This window comes from Aptenodytes patagonicus, chromosome 6 (assembly GCF_965638725.1).
Source record: "Aptenodytes patagonicus chromosome 6, bAptPat1.pri.cur, whole genome shotgun sequence".
NCBI lineage: Eukaryota > Metazoa > Chordata > Aves > Sphenisciformes > Spheniscidae > Aptenodytes > Aptenodytes patagonicus.
This window is the reverse complement of record NC_134954.1, coordinates 19296337-19317169: the sequence shown is the minus strand read 5'-3', so window position 1 is coordinate 19317169 and position 20833 is coordinate 19296337. Positions and strand designations below refer to the sequence as shown.

Here is a 20833-nt window from a genome sequence, read left to right as displayed (position 1 = left end):
CCATCCTGCTTGATTCTTTCCTTTTCCTGTTTCACGTCTTTTCTGCTTGATTCGTTATGATCCCCTTTGCAAAAAGCCAACAGAATACAAACCTCTTTCTAAACTTGGTCTTAGGCACATAAAATCATACAAATTAATTGCCAGTGTTGACAGCAGTAAGTTTTGGACCTGACTTCTCAGGCTCGGTACTGAAGAAAACTCTGGGAAAATCTGAAGTTTCCACCAATATGCATATTTTAAAAATCAAACCAGTTGGTAATGTGTAGAGCCACTTAGATAGCTTTCCATAACTCCCTAGGCTGTCTAAAAAATTAAGAGACCATGGCAAAGGAAAGCTTTTATTTCTATTCAGGAAAAGATATGAGAAAAGTTGTTTCGCAGAGATGTTTCAGTAAGGCAACTCTTCAACTATCGCAGACCAGGCATGAAACAGATTCCCAAGTGCAAAACCAGGTTTCTGTTGCCCTAATTGGCACTTTAATCTTTATCCTTACAAGAAAGGAAGGAGATGCCGTGGTACGTTGTCGTAATCATGTCAGTGTTACGTGATTTTTAGAATGAAAGCAGTAAGTTGCTTTAACAAAGACTGTGAAATTTGTCTGTCTTTGTCCATGTTGCATTTCCCAGTATTTTGAGGAAAATATGGAGAATGCTCACAAACCTGTCTTGTTTTACCCATTGTCTATTCTGGTTATGCAGATTTGTGCTGAGTGAGTCAATAGCTGGTATTTTATTTCTGTGAAATTATGCATTTGTGACTGGATTGATTGATATGGGTTGACTATGAATGATTAGTTTTATGTGGATGGCATAATATCTGCCTACTTTCAGCTGAAATAAATCAGCAAAACTTGTATTTATTTCCATGGATTTGTGCCCCATGCTGCAGCTGAGAGTCTAGTCCAGAGCTCCTGTATCTTAAGGGGCTATTTTGCATCTTTTCTGTTCTCTCATTTAGATGTAAAATAATCCATTAGGCGAGCTCGAAGTTGATTCTCAATGTAAATACCATTTTACATTGCAGCCTGCAGTAGTGGCCATTGGGGACAGCGCTGTGAAAACACGTGTGTCTGCAATAACAGCGACGGCAGCTGCGATCCGGTCACTGGCTCTTGCTTCTGTGAGCCGGGATTCACTGGGAAACACTGCGAATGGCGTGAGTTGCCACTTTGTCAACACGGGGAATTTGCAAAACCAGAAATTATTTTTCCTGATAATTCCCTCCAGGAAGACCTCCAGGCTGTACCGCCTCCGGTCTGCCCAGCGCGTCGCAGGGCTCTCGGGTTTCATTGGGGTTAGATAGTTTCCCTAATTTGGATTCCAGAAAAGTTATTTTCAGACTTGTTTTGGACTCAACAGCTATTTTTAATGTTAAGACCTCGTGTGAGTGATAGGATTGATGTGTATTTGGCTTGTGGTATAGAAGTTTCCATATTGGTTTTATTTATCCAGTTTTAGGTCCGCAGTTTTTCTTCATAAATCTTTTTTTAAGGCCGTGCATATAGAAATGCTTCACATGTACATAACAGAAGCAAAATCAGGAAGATTTAGGGTCCTCCATTTATTAACAACAAAAATGCACAATGGTCTTACCAGAGGCCAATGATCTCCACTAATCTGTCTCTAACAGAGGTCAATAGCAGATGCCTTCAGAGGATAAAAACACGCATATAGATAATTCCTGATATGTTTCCCCAGGTTTCATCAATTTGTCACTCAGGAGATTCTTGAGACAGAAGCAGTATCTCTAGATTTAATACAACTTGATTTTTTTTCCAATTAATGTGCCTATTTCCTTTTTGATTCCATGCAAACATTTGGTATCCACTTCATCTTGTGGCAATAAGTTGCATAGTTAAGCTGATGATGATTATTATTATTGATTATATTGATGTTGTTAAATAAAATAAATATTTTATCTATTAGTTTAACAGTCTTACAATAGCACAGATGTAGCTACCAGAGTCTCAGAAGCTTAGGCAGAATTAACTGATGGTGTCACACAGAAATGTCAAAACAATTAATCTGGAACAGTGACCTAAGACAAAAACCCTGGAAAGTTGATCTGACGGCTCTTGTTGCTGTTGGCACAGAGGAAATGGAAGGGCAGTTAGTGGGAAGACCAGCTCCCGGAGAAAGAGCTGCCAGCTCCACTTCTCTTTTGCTCTTGACCTCTCTCAAAACAGTATCTCTGCAGACAAAAAGTAGCCAAATAGCTGGTTGTCATCTTCTCTGGCAAGGTAATCACTGAAGCCGTTGCCACCAACAAAACCTCTGGCGATCCCTAATGTTCTGCCTACGGGTCTTCTGTTTTATTCAGTCTGCTTTTTACCCCACTTTAATTGTGTGTGTGTGTGTGTATATATATATATGAATATATGTATAAAAAAATGTGCATGTATGTGTGTGCAAGATTATGAAAGCCATAATTCTTCCCTAAACATTTTATGCTGCCTTGGAGGTGAGATCTTTACTATCCCTGGAGAGCTCCTCTGCTCCCGAGGCATCTCTAGCCTCTTGCTGCAGGTTGGGCTCTTTCCCTTTGCAGCTTTGCAGGCAGCTCAGGTACTCCGGAGGGGTGGATGTATCTCAGCATGCATTGCAACAGCCTGTGCCTGCTCAAGCAGAGGGCAGATTCTCTGTGATGTGGACTGCGAAATCATTTGTGAAGTGTACTGACCCGTTGTCATCACCTTGAAAGTCTCAGCTCCGGGCTAAAAGCCATAGGTTTGAAGAAAGCTCAGCTGAGAGCCCCACACCTATTGCTGCACTGGAATACTATTTTCCTTGCATAGATTTTCTGGACTCTGACTGAAATGTCAAATGAAAAGTAAACACTGAGGAGGATCAAGCTTTTAAGGCACAAGTACACTTCAATGTATTTACTCGTTGAACTAGTGCAGGAGGCATGATGCACGATGATCTGCGGCTTTGGGAATAGGAAGTGATGCAAATGGGATTTTGCACCGATTCAACCCTGGACTGAATTTCACGTGTAAGCGCAACACATCCATTTAAATGACTCCACATTTAAACAACGGCCCGTTTTCTGACGCAGATGATTGAAAGCAAAGAAGTACCTAATGTACCTTGCTATCCTTCTGTCTCCCATCCCAGCCTATAGCCTCTATAAGAGACCCAGGGGTTGGCTCCAGTTAGTAGAGAGTCACTAAGCTGCAGGAACAACTGAATTCATGCCAGCTCCTCTCACTGCCTACCTACGGCACCGAATAGGCAGCACCAAACCCACCACTTTATTCCAGACGCAGAGTTGTCTTTGAGGATCCTTATTGTTTTCTGTTCTTTGTGATTCTTTCCAGATTGCCTGAAAATCACTTTGTTGATGTAAATGCTAAAATCCTACACTTTTTTAAAGAGATCTGGCAATAATCTACCTAACTCATTTTAGAGGGGAGTTCACAAGAACTTCAAACATGAGTAGAGGCCCTGTAATATTGTGTTTAGCCAAGTATATCTCTCTACTTCAGCCTGTCCAAAATATCTAATGTGAATTAGGCAACTGGCCCTATTCTTAATTGATTTTCCTATAATCCTGGAAGAAATTATTTTCATTCTCAAGTGGTGTTTTCTTTCTTCCAATAGTGAGTACCATGCAAATCTTTTAAAACTCCTTACATTAACTGCTGTGGAAATGTAATTGTTAATCTGTCCCCCAGATGTAATGTTTCACTTAAATTTTTCAAAGCAGAGCCTGAAAGTGAAGTATGCAGCTTTCAGTTTGGAGCTTTCTGAAGGAGGCCACCACATTTCATATTTCCTCCAGCTTTCTGGAGAAGGAGGATTTGCAGGAAAACAGAGGATAGGGCCTCAAAAGGAGGCACAGAAGCTGGGAGCTTTCCCCTTCCTGGCTGATGAAGTCCCAGAGGAGATGTGCACGTAAGCGATTCCAGATGAGTGTGCAAAGTGTCATCAAACAGAACCTGTGAAGTCACAGGCTTTGCAAATATCAGATGATATTAGTTTTCTATGCAGAAATTAGTCTTTCAACATCCTGGCATTTTTCTAGAATAGACCTTAATAAAAACAGCCCAACGTACCTGGACCCCAAGGAGAATACTTAATCACATCAGTTTTAGGGCATTACCATTATGCCTTGATTCTTCTTTTGCGAATAGTAAGAATTCCCATGTATCTAAAAATTCCCCGTTGATCCCTGATCTGCTCCAGAATTAACCCGTCATCTGGTTTTGATTCTTCCGCTGCAGGATGCCCTGAGGGAAGCTTTGGCCTGAGCTGTAAGTACAGCTGTCAGTGCCAGAACGGAGCTGCCTGCGACCACGTGAGTGGAGCCTGTACTTGCGCGGCGGGCTGGACAGGAACATTTTGTGGAAGAGGTACTGCTGCTCCCTCTGGTCCCTTTTGGGTTTATGCAGGTAGGGGTTTTCTTTCCAGATCACTAGAGAGCAGGTTTTACTATTTACAGCAGCTGATCTAAATAAACCATTGAACTTAATTGGAAGATGATACTGAAATGTGCACTTCCATCCTAACTCAGCAAAGCATTTTGCTGTGTGCCTAGCGTTGGGCACATGTTTTAATGTGGTTAAAATCAGATGTGTGCTGAAGACCCCTGCTATATCACATCTTTATGAAGACTCTTTGCTAGCAGAGTCTTACTGTTGTAACACTGAGCAGAAAGGTTTTTGTCCTGCCTTACACTTGCTTGTTCCTAGTGCATCTCTGAAACGTTTTAGAGGAAAAACATGATCTGTGCATCTTCCCAAAGGAACTCTTTAAGAACAGATATACTTTTAACTTTAATAAATCCAACAGATCATTTTCTATTATCTGATCATTTGGTAAAGTGTTGGAAAGGTTGGACTGGATTCCTTAGATTATTGTGAGTCAGTCTGGGGCATCGTCGAAGGAGGGTTGCTGTGATGCTGCATCATTGTGCAGATCATAAAAAATACAGTCTTGAATACAACAGAAACAGCACATAGTCAGTCAGACATTATGAAAGTTATTTCAGCGTAAATGATTGAAGAATCTACAAATGATGATCATTAAACTGAAGTAACAATTATTTTGCTTAGAAAGCAGCTTTACCAACACGTTTCTGAAGGTCGTGTTACAGCTACGATAGAGGGAAGCGGCACCACTCGCAGGCAGCTACTGCCCTCTGATGGGAAGGGAGGTGCTCCACAGCCTTACCAGTAATGTAGCAAAGCACCCCGCTGACTGGAGTTCAGATATTGCTTGTTGTTCCGTTCTCATTCTTACCAGAAATTATACAAAATAAATACTCTTTTCAAGGTTCTGCTGCAAAGCGTGCCTCATAATTTATGGTATCTCCACTATGCCCCTTTTTAAAATTATTTAGTTGAACTCTGTTTTCGTAAGTCTATCCTTTTTTTTAATTATTTTTTTTATTGGAAAAAGCAATACAGTTATCTGTGTTGAGGTGTAAATCTGTTTATTCCAGCAGGAATCAAAATGGGGACAAAGAGGCTAAATATCCTTTGCCAAAGTAGGTGTGAGGAATATGGAGAAGGCTGGGTGACGTCTGTTGGAAAAAAAAATACAAGCCTCAGCTTCCAAATCAGTCGTGTTGGATGTTTTTATCTTTTTAAATTCCTGAAAGAAGATTATGGAGGGGAGAGTAGAACTTAGCGCTTACCGTTCATAAGACCCTGTTTTCTACATGTTTTCTCTCAAGCAGGCAGGGTGTTTGCTCTGAGCTGACCTCTGTTACCTTTGCATGTAGAAAATTTCAGCCAGAACAGTTTGGCTGCTTCCAAAAGATGAAGAGAGAGGAAAACGTGTGGGTGGTTTGCCCTTGGTAGAACCTTCTTGGCACCTTTTCTCTGAGGAGCTGTAGCACTTCTGTTTTTAGTGACTCGGAGACTGGCAGGGTTTCCTTCTGGCAGGGATGTGCTTTTTGCCGTCCTCTTGGCAATCCACCCACATTGGCCAAGCTCTGCGCCTTGCAGACAGGAACATAGCGATTGAGACCCAGCGTGGCTGCGTTGCCTTGGATTTCTCACATACTGCTGATGCTTCATCCTGGGGCTGGAAAGGACTTTTCCATCATCACAGAAATGTTGAAACTGAAACTTTTGCAGCCTTCTAAGTTCAGAGTCCTAGGAGAAGATAGTACCTTACAAATCTAATCTTGATTAATCTTAATAATTAATATTAATATCACCCCTGGACAATGACTGCGTTTGAGCCTGCAGTCGTTGCTTCTGGTATTTTGCATTGTGGCAGCATGGGATCCAGATTCAAGCTGAGATTGCAGAAGTCCCAAAATTTGCCTTTGGGTTTTTTTGGGATTGGTTTTCTTTTTTCAGGTGGGAACAAAGTACTGCTGTTCCTTTTCATTAATTTGCTTCCTTCAGTATGAAGTAGGGCTTCATAGATTTACATGCCAGTCCCTGTTGCAAAACGTCACTTCAGTGGCCATTTCCAAGTTCTTCATTGGCCACAAATTTCCATAACCTCTTCTTATTATTTATTGGCGTTGTTAATGTAATCTTAGCCCTGGCTAATTCTCAGCATTGGGCTTTTATAGTATATCTCTTTATGGTGAAGTTAACCAGGCTTATCCAGCTTACTGTGCCTCTGTTGGAAGCACACTAGCAACTGTAGAAAGCTCTTGGAGGATTTATGGCACTATGGTCAAGCGAGCTTGTATTTGTCATTCTGAGCATTTGTGTTACCAGCTAATGTGCTGCAGTGGTCTTGACCAGTAACCAGTGTTCATCCATTGGCAACGCAGCCAACCTAAGGGAAAAGCACCATCTCATGCTTGAGTGTGCCATGGTGTTTGAGGCAGGGGGGATGCTTCAGTCATATTTCAATTTTAACTGAATCAAGGCAAACCTTTCAATTTGCCAGAATAGACTATTTTGGTGGTATGACCCAAGACCTTGTATGTGATCCAATGTTCTCTGAAAACAGTATGAAGTTTGAGGACAGCGTGGTGGCTCAGAAGATATTTGCAATATTCAGTGCAAATTGGTATGTACCTACGTATATCGCCTGTCAGTAATACAGATAACAACCAAAGCCACATCATCATGTGGATGATGTGGATTCCTGCTGGAATCACCAGCAGCAGGAGATACTGTTGCTCCAGGTTGCCATTTTGAGAGACCTTGCTGTGAATTATTCAGAGTTGACTGAAATTCTGTGCCCTCAGCCACAGGATGCTGTCAAGAGACCTCACATTCTTCAAAGCAGTTTTGTCTGTCCATCAGCATCTCAGTTCTGCTCTGCTCTGAGTCAGCTTCAATCAGCTGTTCTTCATCTCCACCTGGTATCATTCAGTCATACTGCTGCCTCTCCAGTAGTGGTATGATCACATATAATAATAATGGGTAAGAATAAAGCTATCGAGCCACTTTCTGAAAGAAAATTAGACATTTCTGAAGGTGGTACATGCCTGTTCCATCTTTCAGCTCTGCTCAGTCCATTGGAAAAATGAACCTTGTGAATCTTGTAACTCTTTCAAAAGAGCTGCAAAAGGAGCAGAACTATTTCAGTTGTAAAGTCGCTAACATTTGCAAATAAGCCTGAAAACAAAATAATCTACTAAGAAATGCAGGCCATCTGAACAACCTAGGAAAGGCTTCCTTTGCATTTTCTTGAAAGCAGCAAGTGATACAACTAGAACACTTGAAGAAACACTGTATGGTTCTTCACAAGATCTAGAATTACTAAAGGAAAATGAATCATTTTCAGTGGTTCCTTGAGAGAGATGCTACTAGCAATGCCTCTATATATCTTTCCTATCTGAGAGGAGAATGTTACATGCCTAGGGAGAAGGTACCTGAGGCACATATGGGGTTCTGGCTGTTCCTGAACTGAAGCAGCAATTAATGCTTCTGCATTCCTGGACTGTGCAAAGGCAGTAATCATAGCAAAAGGTAGCTTTGCAAGTCCTTTATCCTGTTAAAGCATAGATAATGTAAGTAGTATTTTCTCCAGAAAAGATGCCTACTGTGATCACCCACTGCTGCAGGGCTTTGGTTTTAATGCACTTACAGCTAAACGGGCAAGTAAAAAAAACCCAAAAGAAAACTCCCAACCCCAAAACCAGTCTTTCTTGGAATAAATAGCTAAATATATCAATGCTTTCTTCAAATAAATGTTGACATCTGACATGCAGGAAGCATGGGCCACGGGCTCCTGATGTCAGGCAGCCCAACTGTCCAGCCAGCAAACCCAAAAGGAATCAAGGTGTGCCTGCATTTGCCGTCCATGCTCCCAGCTCTGTTACAAGGGCACCATGCCGAGCAAGCTAGGTCACCCTGCCCTGCACTGGGGTTGCTCTGCTCCCATTTGGGAAGGCAATTGTTATAACTGATTTAATTCTGTGCAGTGCTGAGCATCTGCTGCTCCCGCTTTGAAGGTTGCAATTGTCTTCACTACAACATAATTTTGTTTAATTTCGTTCCCCACCGCTCTGGTATGTGTTGTATGACCCAAGGCACGTGTCCAGTTATGGGATCAGGCCAACAGAAGAATTACCGAAGTCACTGCTTAATCTGACTGAATATCCCAAAATGCCACACAATTAGCCCACAAATTGGAGGCAGCAGGAGTCTCGGACTTTTTCTACAGTGTGTTTATTGATTGGTGCATTAATAACAGCAACGTATAGCCTTTGCGAAGTGCAGCACTCAAAGTTTGCATTTGAACTGCTGTCTAAATCAGCACTACCGCAGGACAGACTGAGTGGGCCTCTCTCTTGGGATTTCAGCAGTTAATCATTATCATAAGATAGCCCAGCAGGAGTTCTGTTTTAATAAGATAAAAGGGAAAAATAAATACTGTGCATGCCTAGGAAGAGCTGACAACGCTGTGTAGTCCCTGCATTAAACAAAGAAAAACTTTGTCAGCCTTTGAAGTCACCTAGGGTTAAGTAGAAGTCCTTCCTTGTATGCTGTGCCATACACGCTACTGAAGCATAATAAGTAAGGACATAAAGATTGAAACCACATGCTGATGCCTCTTCCTTACAACTTGATAACAGCTCTCTCCCCAGTACGATCTGAAGAGAGGTTGGCGGATGCATTGCAGTTTTATATCGGTATGAGGCACTTTTCTGTTTTTCTGAGACAGCACATACTTGGAAAGTGGTGTAAGCCTGAAATCTTTCATATGCCAAAGAAGAAGCTGCAGTCTGGACAGGATGAAGAGAAGAGCAGCCTTTTGATTTTGAGTAGATGAAACAATCGTATGTAGTCACAAGCTGAGCCGGAGCTCTGAGAGTAGAGAAGCCAAAGCAAATGTGGCAGTGTGTTACACGACCGCCGTCACTGTCTGAAGGTCTAGGTTTGCCTATATCTATGGATACTGAATTTGCCCCCCCTCCCCTTGTAGCCAAAGCAGACAGCAGTTCTTTCTGTTAGAGGACTGAATTTACATTTGTGGAAGAGGCAGTATGAGTAGACTGGGACAAAGAGCCCGGCCGTGAAGAAGAGACGGGGCAAGAAAAGCGACAGAAGAGTCCAACAGTGGAAGATGCATACGGATGATGGTGTTATTCTGACCTGGTAGAGAGCTGTGAAATTAGTGTGGAGGGTCATTGTGTAGTGTGTATGATGATAATTGTCATAAAACTCTGTTGGGAAGGCAGTCATTCTGATTTCACGGTAGAAGTGTGAGGACAGGGTTTTAAATATAAGTTTATATTGAACAAGGAGGACAAAGAGCTAAGTTGTATTGAATAACTGCTCATTTAATGAGCACCATCACTGCTGAGACTGAGTGATTTGGGGGTTCTGTGGAAAGAATGACATACAATTGTGTATCTACAGATTTATTATAATTTAATATAACAATTATACATGTACTTACATAATCTAAACACACATATATATGCAGACAGAGAGGTTAAATTAAGACTACATAGACAACATAATTCCTAATTTTTTTTTTTTTTAACTCTGCATAGCAGCCTTAACATTCTTGTAATGCAGCATCTTGGGTTTGATGTGGCCCACTGACAGGCACCGATGGCTTATTTTCACTGCTGTCAACACTGGTACAGATGTAAATTGAATCCATGGGCCTGCTCTTCCTTACATGTCCTACATGTAGGTACTGAGCTCCTTAAGCTCCCTGGAGTTGTTTTGCTACATTTAATTTGTCTTGGTTTTCTCTACTCATTCTCTTTGCCAGGTTTTCATTTCAGCGCTGAACTACAACACTATGGCTTATATTCACTGTTAAAAAAATCTTTAGAAAGGTGTCAGGAGAGTAAATGGGAGCATAAGTTTTGCATTTCAAAAGACAGGGAGATAATCAGGGATGGCCCCATAGTCTTGCATTATGTTGAATTATTTCCTTTTTTTTTCCTCTGGCCATTACAGAAGCACAAGTACTGGCTTGTGTGAATCCAGATCTATTCTCTCTCCTGTTTCTGGCTTTTCAATATATTTTCAGCTGTGTTTTTCTATGCAGGAATCTGTTGCTTGTGTAAAGTGGGTCATGTTTGTCTGAGATGCACATAGCAGAATTGTGCAGGCTTAATCCTTGAAGCAACTTTGGCTCTTAAGTGTAGTCAGTGACGTGTGACAAAGCATCCATGAAAAGATGAGCAGCGCCCCGTGTTTTCAGATCTCTAAGCTAGAGTTTATACAAAAAAGCAGCAGCAACTTGACTAAAAAAGGATGTTTTGCATTTTCAGCTTGTCCAGATGGATTCTTTGGGCTTGACTGCCACCAGGTGTGCAAGTGCAAGAATGCTGCTGGCTGCGACCATGTCCTGGGAACATGCCGCTGCCTCCCCGGCTGGCTGGGAGAGACCTGCGAGCAGCGTACGTACAGGCTACCCTCACCATCCCTGTTCACAAACTCTTTCAGCACTAACATGAGTTTCTTCTGGGAATGTAGGATGACCTACCAGGGTACAATTTTAGATAGGTCACGTTCCTTTCCAAAGATGCCAAAAAAGGGAACAATTTTTGGTAGTTGTGTAAATAATCAACTTCATTTTTTTTAACTGCTGTTGGCATTTGTCAAACATTATAAGCATCAGTTTTTAAATAGCAGAGCTGTCTCCTACCATATGACAAATCTCTGCTTTTTGTTTTTGTGCAACATTAAGAGATGAAATGTTGTATCTCTGTTTCTGGTGTATCTCATCTAATTATCAATTATGAAGTGACAGTGGAAAAATCAGAGCTGGGACTATTTTGTTATTTGAGCATGACAAAATAGTTTTTTAACTAATTCTTAGAAAAGTTATTTGTCTTAAAAAAAGTCAACTTCCTAGATTTACACAAGTATGGATTATCCCACAATCTTTAAGCTAATAAGGTTTTTTTGTATGTTTGTGTGTATGCATATATAAAATTGGCTTTTCTGAGAAATCGTTCACTAAATTTCATGAGAAACTAAATTATTTTCTTTAGCTACATGACATTACATATGGAGATCACTGAGCCTATTTGCAAAGTTTAGCAAATATGGGATTTTTTTTTTAAGATTTTCAGGTTTTAGCCTCTCAACTTTCTAGTTTCACTTTAGGATGATGTCATGGTCTGTACCTCCTTTTGAAAATATGACTGCCATCTGCAGGACTGTGTTGTAGAGCCGGGGTCCAAACCAGCTCCACAAGGAGCCAACTTTCATTGTTAGTGGATGCTTTCGTAAGACTTCTTTAATCCACAGGTTGCAGATTTCTGCAATAGAAAATTGGTTTAATTTAGAAAATAGAGAGAAATGATACTTGTATTGAAATAGTTCTATTCTCCAACCATACATCATGTTATAATCAGCCCTGTTTGAGGGCTGTGCTTGCTCGTCATAATATTTTTCCCTCATTTGCCCCCACCACACGACACAGCCTGTCTTCTGAAAGGGCGTCTCCTGCAAAATCCCCTGCTCTTTTGATTTACAGGAGGATCAATGCTGGTGAATCTTTCCATTTTTTAGATATTTCTGCAAATATCCCACAGTTGCAGTCCTTTTTGCCTCCTTGTGGCCCCCCATAGGAACGCTTGGCTTTCTGTCTCCCACTGCTTGAAGATGGTGGTGTAGGTTAATGAGCTGACCATGAAATAAATGCAGAGCCAGAGCCATATAGCCATACCACAGAGCAGAAAAGGTGCTGCTGAACAGGTACGATGTTTGCTTCTCGGTCACAGCCCACTTTTACTGCCCTTCAGCTGAGCCATGGCATTAGCAATGTGTCACCTTGGCCCTTCCCCACTCCTTAGACTGCATTAGGGATGGGAAGCTTTGTTCCTACATATTTCATTAAATTCAATTAAGAAATGCAGCTCTCTGTCAACGACCTTCTGTGCCCCCCTCTACTCGCATGAGAAAAGAACCTATGTATTCCCTTGAGCCACAGTGCCGGATTGATTTATTCCTCATGCTGGTGAAGATGCCAAAGCCTCTGAGGTCTCCTTTGCCTGTAAGTAAAAGAGCAGGGTCAGTTAACGATGCAAAGGGTAACCTCCTTTTCTCTTGGCTAAACGATGAATCTTCATTTTGATTTTGAGACGGGACCTCGGCCACACAGCTTCAAAGCTGCTCAGAGTAAGGCAACCATGGCTCAGAGGCATCAGCTCACCACTCCCCATCCTTGTTGGGTGTTTAATATTCCCCTTGCTGGTTCCTGGGACTCACCAGCTCTAGCAGCTGGTAGGACAGCACTCGTGTTCAAGTAATCAGATTGCAGGCAATGTGCTGGAGGATATTGAGGAATAATTTTGACATCATGGGATTTGAATTGATCTTAAGCCGGCCATGCAGTGCCTTTTATACACTGCTATCTAATTATGGGCGATACGGACAGTAATGCCTTTTGTTGAAGCTGCCTAACACTTTTCATTACAAGATGGTGTTTTTCAATTGCTTGTAAATGAATTATATTAATCTGGGATGAAATCTGCCAAGCAAGCTCTGCCTCGGCTTAGGGTTGTGTTTGGTGATTTTTTTTTTATTTTGGGGTGGTCTTTTTGAGTGTCTGCCTAAGATATTTTACGTTTCCAAGAAAGAGGTTTAGGAGAGGTGTATTGCCTATGTTTAAAATAAATTAAACTGTTTTGTTGAGTGTCACGATGCCTCAGCGATATAGAAGTGAGGACTTGATATTTGGCATCTGTTTGTGCCAGAGATGTAACCCTCCTTTCTGTATACAAACTCGTCCAAATTTTGCAGTTTCCAAAAACAAACAACAACAACAAAAACACACACACAAAAAAATCTCATGTTGTGTATGGACTGTAGAAGCTGGACACCGTTCAGCATCTGCATTTTGCCCTGATTCTATTAGTACTAAAACCGCCTCTTTCTGGAGCTGTTTGGGCTCAGCAGGATCTTCACAGAAGCGGTTCTTTGTGGTAAAAAGAGACCACACTGGTTTGCAAAATAAATGAGTTTGGAAATATCAGCTCTGCCAGAGTCTCTACTCAGGGGCACAGGTAACCCAGGGTTTGACATTTTATCATGTGTGAGCACTTGATTTTGCAAATTCCCTGTTCTTTTAAAGCTGAAACTTCATTTTGGGGAGAATAGTGCACAGGAGCTGCATGAAATCAAAGCTTCTGGGCACCCTATTGAGTCTTAGCAGCCATCGTTTCCCTGTGCTCCCTGACGCTTTTGATGGCTGTTGACTTCCAGTCTGAATGTTTTGGTCTCCAGTTTCACGTTTTCCTTACTCTGTGTGCAAAAAGAGATTTTAAAGACTGCAAATGAATAATCCCTCCTTTTACAGAGGAAAGGCACTGAGAGGAAAATTTTGAAGCAGGAAGTCGTCTAATAATGTAAACTTTTCTATTGCTTCTTTCCTTTGCACTATCATGAAGAAAGGAGGAAAGTCCCATGGTTATTTATACATTCAGTTGTGGAACTTCAGAAAATAGCTTCAATATATTGCTTGTTATCTTATTCTTCAGAAAAGTACTTTGATAATCAGGATTGCCCTACAGAGAAGCTAAAAAAAGTTTGTATCCACCCAATAGAATAATAAAAATTTTCTTCTCCAAAAATTTCTGCTTTCTTATCAGAATTTTCACTGGAAAACTCTTTTGTCTTCTCGGTAAGCATAACAAGAGCTTTGCATGCATACTCCAAAAACTTCACATGAACCACTAGTAACCAGTCAGGGTGCCTGCTTATGAGCTGGTTTTTCCTTTGGCTTGGTTATGATATAGTTCTGGTCTGTATTGTGGAAATAATTAGTCTGCTCCCAAAACTGAGCCAGAGCTCTGTAGAATGGGCTGAACCTTTAACTTGGCAACCAAGCCTCATTTGCAGAACAAACTTTTAACTGTGATGGGACTGAGCTCCTGCACTTTCTTGTGGTTTCAATGTGGATGGGGTCCAGGCAATGACAAAAATGAACACTGTTAAAGTCCTGGGAGAAATGGCGTCTGTGAGAACCGCGTTGGGAAACTGGAAGTCCTCAGATGGGAAAAAAGGGCTGAGAATGGGTCAGATACTGTCAACCAAGTTCACCCCGGAGGTTGGGATGGTTTCACTCCTCTCTTTGGTCCCCAGGGACGTGTCCTCCTGCAGCACTGCATCTTGTTCTGCACACTGACACCCTCAAAAGCATAGAGGTTTTGGTGAAAAGTCGTCATTTGGGTCTGATCCTGGGAGATGTCACATTCAGCAAGTGCAGGACACTTCTGGATCAGGGATCAGAGCCTTTTTTGCCCCTCCGATGTGTGCCAGCAGTGCTGCAGGGATGAGAGGCTCTGACAGCTTCATACAAGTGAAGGAGAGCCTCTGCAAGGCAGGCACAAAAACCGTGCAAGGAGGCTATCCAACTTCATCAACTCATTTTGTATTTTTTGGGTGGTATCTGAAGAAATCGGGGTAGCAGTACTGTCTGTTTTCTACCACTTCAAGCTATCCAAATCTCCAGTGCAATGGAGACTACAGGAATTTTATCGCTGCCGTTTTTCATAGGCAGCAGCACTGAAAATGGAGCTGCAGCAACTGTACGTTTGCGAGATGGCGGTGTTAAGTTTTCACCTGGGAGCCAGCTGCTTAACCAAATGCGTTGAAAATATCACCCCTCTCTGACCAAAGAATGAGACTCTGGGTGAGCGAAGGCATCCAGCTGTGAAAAATGAACACTGAAAACAATGAAGTTGTCAGTTCTCTTACCAGGATGCAAATAAATACCTGGGCTGTCAAGCTGGCAGTTCTGCTGGACCATTAGTTTAGCACAAAGACATTCCGCAGGGCAGGGGATGACAGCTGATCCATCACCCGAGCGATCCTGCCCTTCGATAAAAACCTCTTCAGAACGTGCTATGATACATATTTTTAAGCCACGTTATTTAGTGTCGGGCATGGTTAATATACGGACTTAGGCACCCTTATGATGTGAAAAGTGTGTGGTCGGAAGCCAATTTCAAACTGATTTCCCTGGTGCTGGTTTGTGTCTCAGGTTTGCTCTGTGCAATGCCTCCTTTGATGCTTCCTGATGGGGTTTTACAGACTTCTCTCATTGCAGCCTGCCAGCAGGACAGCTATGGGCCAGGCTGCAGCCACGCTTGTCACTGTCACAACGGAGCACTCTGTCATCACGTAACTGGGACATGCCTTTGTAGCCCGGGGTGGAAAGGAGCCACCTGCCAAGAAGGTACAGTTGGAAATTCAAACCCCTGCCAGAGGATTATAGGGTGGAAAAATAAAACTTCTGCTCAGGGGGCTTCATTGGTATTTTAATTATCAGCTCATTGCCCTGTGTGTCATTGGTTTTGTATCCGCACAATAACGCAGCTCAGTCCATTAAAAAAATCTGTGATGCTGCATTGCAGGGGCCGGGTGTAGGAGCTGGGTGTACAAGGGCAGAGGGGGCTGAAACAGAGTCATAAACTGGAAAGAGAGCTGGTTTTGAAGGCTGTCTGATTAAGGGAGGAAAGGTCCATAAAAGTTCCATTTATGACACTGAAACAAAACTGTTTTTCTATGGCCTGCTTCACCATCCTGTGCGCCCAACTGATCCTCGTCATTACCGTACACTGTTCCAGACATAGGCTAAATCCAGAACATGTGAAAGGCATTGGGACTTCCAGCCTTGGCAATTAGACCAATACATGTGACTCAAACACAAGCCCAACTCCAAGGAGCCTTAAGAAAAGAGGCTGGCAAAGAAAGACTGCACTGAGGCTTATGTTTCACCTCCTAATCCCCCGCACCCACGCCGCTAGAAAAAGTCTGTCCATCCCTGTTGCAGAAGGGTCCTTTATCTGTGCCTCCCCCGCAAAGTACCTGGCTCTGTAAGCAGTGCCACGGAGCTGGGGATGCTGCTGGGGATGCTCCTGGGTGAGCTGGGGTTTGGAGTCAGCACCTCCACACAAGCAGCAGCTGCCCTTCAGCATACCGAGAGGACGGTTAGGGAAAGGGGGTGAAAGCTGGCAGGGGTAGAGGAATATATAAATTAAGTGGGTCGCCCTTTAAAACCTAATTTGAAGAGCTCTTTCCATGAAGGAATAAAAAATTGGGAAGGCACCAAACCGTTCTTGATGACATGTGTGGCGCAACCTAAAATTTTCTGGTTTGCATGAAGGCCTCAAATACAAAACCAAAGTTAAAAAAGCTGTTGTCAAGTATGAAGACATTGTCAAGCATACCCTTTTTCTTTAGTGATACGTTTGGGGATTTCTTTTCTCTTTGAAAGTAAAGAAGTAGCATAAGTGTGTGAGGTTGGGTAAGCCATTCTCTGGTGATGGTGCTTTTGCAGAGTGAGAACTTGCTACTGTTAGCATCTTAAAAAGGTGCCACTCTGGCACATGACAGAGGTGTGTATTTTTTGTGCCAAAAATTTGGGTTCTATTTATAGGATCTGGTTGTGATGGGAATTAATAAACTTGCTTAATTAAAATTAGGTAAACTGTGAAATGTAATCAGTCAGCTGTGGGTAGCAAGATCAATTAGAAAAGGAGTTGCGATTTTAACAGGACTGTACAAAGAAATTCTGAAAACAGGGAAATCAACGCTGTAGGAACCAAGAGATGTTTTTTGTAGGTGCGAACAGAAAATTTTGAGGTCATTTGATGGGTCATAGCTAATTCACTTTGTCACCTATTTTGTTCCCAGACAAGTTTTACACTGGTCTGTGTAATTCCTTATCAGTTGTGGGCCCATTTTTACTCAGTTGTACCTCTCACAGCATCTCCACAATCACCAGGGCGAGAGGGCACTCTGTAAGCTGGGAAAGGTTGTGTTTAACCTGCGTCCTCCTCCTGCTCTTCTTAATGGAAGACTTTTGTCCTACCTCCTCTTTGCAGCCTGTCCTCCTGGATGGTATGGTGCAAACTGTCTACAGCGCTGCATTTGCCACGGCCAGGCGATGTGTGACCATGTGACGGGCAAGTGCCGGTGTCCCGAGGGTTGGACAGGCATAGCATGTGAGCTGGGTGAGTCTCATCACATCCTCCATCATGCCTCGTTTCAGTCACTCTGCGAGGAAATTAACTTCTGGTGAGGTCTGGTTTGAGACAGCCCAGAAAAAAGAGAGTGGAGGGGCAGACGGCTGGAGAACACCGTGTGTGGAGAGGTTGGAAAAGTTGGGGTTGTTTAGTCAGAGGTGAGAAGGCTGAGGGGAGATACAGTATTGGCACTTGAATGTACCATGGCACTAGAAACTTGCTGGACAAAGGAGAGGAATAAGCTATTCTCTGTCCCTTGGGGACAGGGAATATAGATAATGAACTCAATTTGAGGAGAAAAAAATAATAAAAGAAATCCTCCAAAAGGAAAACGATGTGTTCCTAGAGAATTTTACCAAGGGAGGCTTCAAAATCTCCCTCCCTGAAGGTTTTTAGGACCAGCTTAGGTGTCTCACCATATTTCAGAGATGTGCGTTCTCCCTGGAGCCCCTCCAAACTGGCTCCCTGTCAGTCTCCTCCATCTCGTTTCAGAGTGTGGGGACGGGAGGTACGGAGAGGGCTGTGAGCAGAACTGTAGCTGCCACCATGGGGTTTGTGACCAGCACTCAGGGAAATGCATCTGCCGCACTGGCTGGACTGGGGACCGCTGTGATGTTGGTAAGGGCAGTTCCTTCTGCCAATGCTATATTTTAATAGTCTCTTCTGCAATCAGCCATTTCTTTCTCCACAATAAGAAGTCTGTCTCTATTTTGTATCTTAATTTTCCATTATTCTGTAGGCCAATAAGAAGTAATGCCAGTGTGAGTGCTTACCGTGTGTCTCGGGAGCCCTGGGGGCAGGTCTCTGCGCAACCACAAATACATGCCCTTGTCCAAATCATTTTATCTCCTCCTACTTCTGTTCCCTGCCTGCTAAGAAAATGAAGGTATTTCTCTACCTTTCGGGTACAAGGAAGAACATACGAAAGGGAGTGAGTTGTAAGGAGAGTTTGCCAGATCAGCCACATGCTGCTGCATCTCTGTGGGTCATTGAGGGGAGCTCAGCAAATTGGACTGTAATGGTTCAGATTGTACCTACCTTGCATGCGGTCCAGATTGCCCAGATTTGACATAGCTGTCTGGCATATTTAGATCCATGTAAATCCCTGAAGTAGAAATCTCATAAGCAGTTAGGTATCAGATGACTTGAAATGTGCCTTCAGCTCAGCCACTGACATGCTGTGACTTTTGCAAGCCACAAGCAATTTTCTGATGTCTCCTGAGCTGCTGAGGACTCTCAAAGCCTCAGCCACCAGTGTGACCTGTAAAGCCTTCGCAGTGCCCACTGTCCTTTTCTTCAGGCCTCACTTTCTCTTTGATCGCTTTGCAGAGACCTGTGAGGTGGAAAGCAGTACATGGACGCAGTGTATTTTCACTGTTCAAACAGCTGTCCCTCTGTCTATGCATAATTGTGTAAAAGTGAATAGCGTCACCATCTCTGTAGACACCATCTGGATTTGTACTCTAGACTATGACTAAGTCTTTGCAAGCTTTCATGTGTGGACTCATTAATAGCCAACACTAAATGCTTTTAATATTTCTAATCTCTTTCAATGATATTTTGTGGGCATGCAGTCTTCTAAATATACATCGCCACGTGCAAGAAGAACAATATTGGTTCATTTGCCAATGACGGATGTTTTCCATGCAGCAGGAAGGACTGTTGCTCTCTCTACTTCTCCTTGCAGTCTGCGCCCTGGGATTTTTTGGCAAGCGGTGTGAGGAGCAATGTGACTGTGTACATGGCTTGTCCTGCCACCATCAAACCGGAGTGTGTCACTGTGAAAAGGGATGGCGAGGGAGGCACTGTGACAAACGTGAGTGTCTGGTGGGCATTTACGGAGGAAGGTTCAGGTTGGTGTGTACGTTCCTCTTGGATCCAGAGCAGATGACGGGATCCTTTCACTCCTGTGTTGCTCTGTGGGGTCGGTCTGGAAGTGTTCACGGGGATGGTTGCAGCAGATCTGTCGGAGGGGGTAGCTTTGCACCGTCCTGCCTGGCCCCTGCCCCATGCCCTAACGAGAATTGGTTGCACCGTTGCAGCTTGTTTGTCCGGCCACTACGGCGCGGGCTGTGCCCAGCGGTGCCGGTGTCCCGCGGGTACCCCCTGCCATCACCTGACAGGCAAGTGCAGCTGTCCTCCAGGATTCACCGGCTACGGCTGTGAGAAAAGTAAGTTTGTTATAAGAATGCAAATACTTTCTTGTAGACTAATTAAGAAATTAATTTCTTAAATAAAAACCTGATGACATAATCAATGCCTGAAGAGGGAGGAGGCAACAACCTCATGGCAGTGAAGATGAACAAGGGCTGTGTGTCACTCACCCAAATGGTTTGGTGGGTTCTGACCTCTGTGCCTGGTGCGGTTTGGGCTGGCGAGGTTTGCCCTCTCTAGGTTTGCAGTTCTCAGGCTGGCAGGGAGCAGCCGGGGACTGAACTGGATCAAAATAGACAGGAGGTGCCAGTGGAGCCCGGCTCCTGCCCGCAGCCGTTGCTGTGCCGTGGGTAAAGCAGCAGCTCTGCTTTCTGTTGGCCTTTTTCCCATGAGAGACCATCTATTCCTGCTGTCAGAGCTCATGGAAATGTCATTATCTGGTTTTTCTTCGATGTTGAATTTGGCCGTCTGGAGCTGTCTTTGAAAGCAGGCTCATTCTGTGACCCCAGCTGCATAGTTTTGACTTTGTTCTTCCTTACAACGTTTTGCCTGAGCACTGCTTTAGCAAAAAGAAAAACAACAATAAAAAGAATTAAAAGAATTTACATTGGTGTCCCATATCCTCCACTAAAGGACTCTAAGTCCTGACCCACAACCAGGTCAACTTAATGGAAGTGAGTTGTAAGAACTAGAAGTGAAAAGTCCAAAACCTGTAGGCAATGTGGCCATCAACAGGCAAAATGAAACCTGTAAAGGTGTTGGTGCTGCAGCAGCTTTGCAAGTTTAAACTCCCTGCAAAAGGTAGAATGTCTTTATCCACATGCCTGGTCCCTCGTGAATTATACTGTTATTTTAGTCAATTTTACCTGACATTTCCCTATGATTTTCTCTAGTGACAAGAAAATTGTATCTGGCCCTTGACAGTTGGGCACAAATTGACTGAACAAAACAAAATCAAGCAATGAAGTAACCCCCAAGTAAATGTAATAAATCCAAAGTCCCGGAGGAGAGCGTCGTTCTGTAGGCAGGGATTTTATTTAATAAATTTGAGCTTGCTCTTTGTTCGAGTGCTATATTTACCAAGACAAATTTAATTTATTGGTTTACATTTCCTCTTCCCCAAGCTTGTCCACCGGGCACGTATGGTAAGAACTGTAACCGAGTATGTCAGTGCTCTGCTGAGAATGAGGAATGTCACCCGGTGACTGGCCACTGTGCGTGCCGCCCGGGCTACTATGGGACCCACTGCAACCTCCGTGAGTATCTTTGTGGGCTGCCTGCTTTCTGAGCGAGGACCGAGTTATGCAG

General features: G+C 43.2%; 1 protein-coding gene across 1 annotated transcript in view; it reads left to right on the top strand.

Moving 5' to 3' along the window:
* LOC143162610 (uncharacterized) overlaps positions 1-20833 on the top strand; it is a 207406-nt gene that overhangs the window by 167834 nt on the left and 18739 nt on the right. Inside the window, exons 21-29 of the mRNA XM_076343293.1 lie at positions 1025-1156; positions 4227-4355; positions 10661-10789; positions 15451-15579; positions 17231-17359; positions 17864-17989; positions 19059-19187; positions 19414-19542; positions 20650-20781. Of these exons, the coding sequence (XP_076199408.1) occupies positions 1025-1156; positions 4227-4355; positions 10661-10789; positions 15451-15579; positions 17231-17359; positions 17864-17989; positions 19059-19187; positions 19414-19542; positions 20650-20781 (1164 nt within the window). The remainder of the gene's footprint in view (positions 1-1024; positions 1157-4226; positions 4356-10660; positions 10790-15450; positions 15580-17230; positions 17360-17863; positions 17990-19058; positions 19188-19413; positions 19543-20649; positions 20782-20833) is intronic.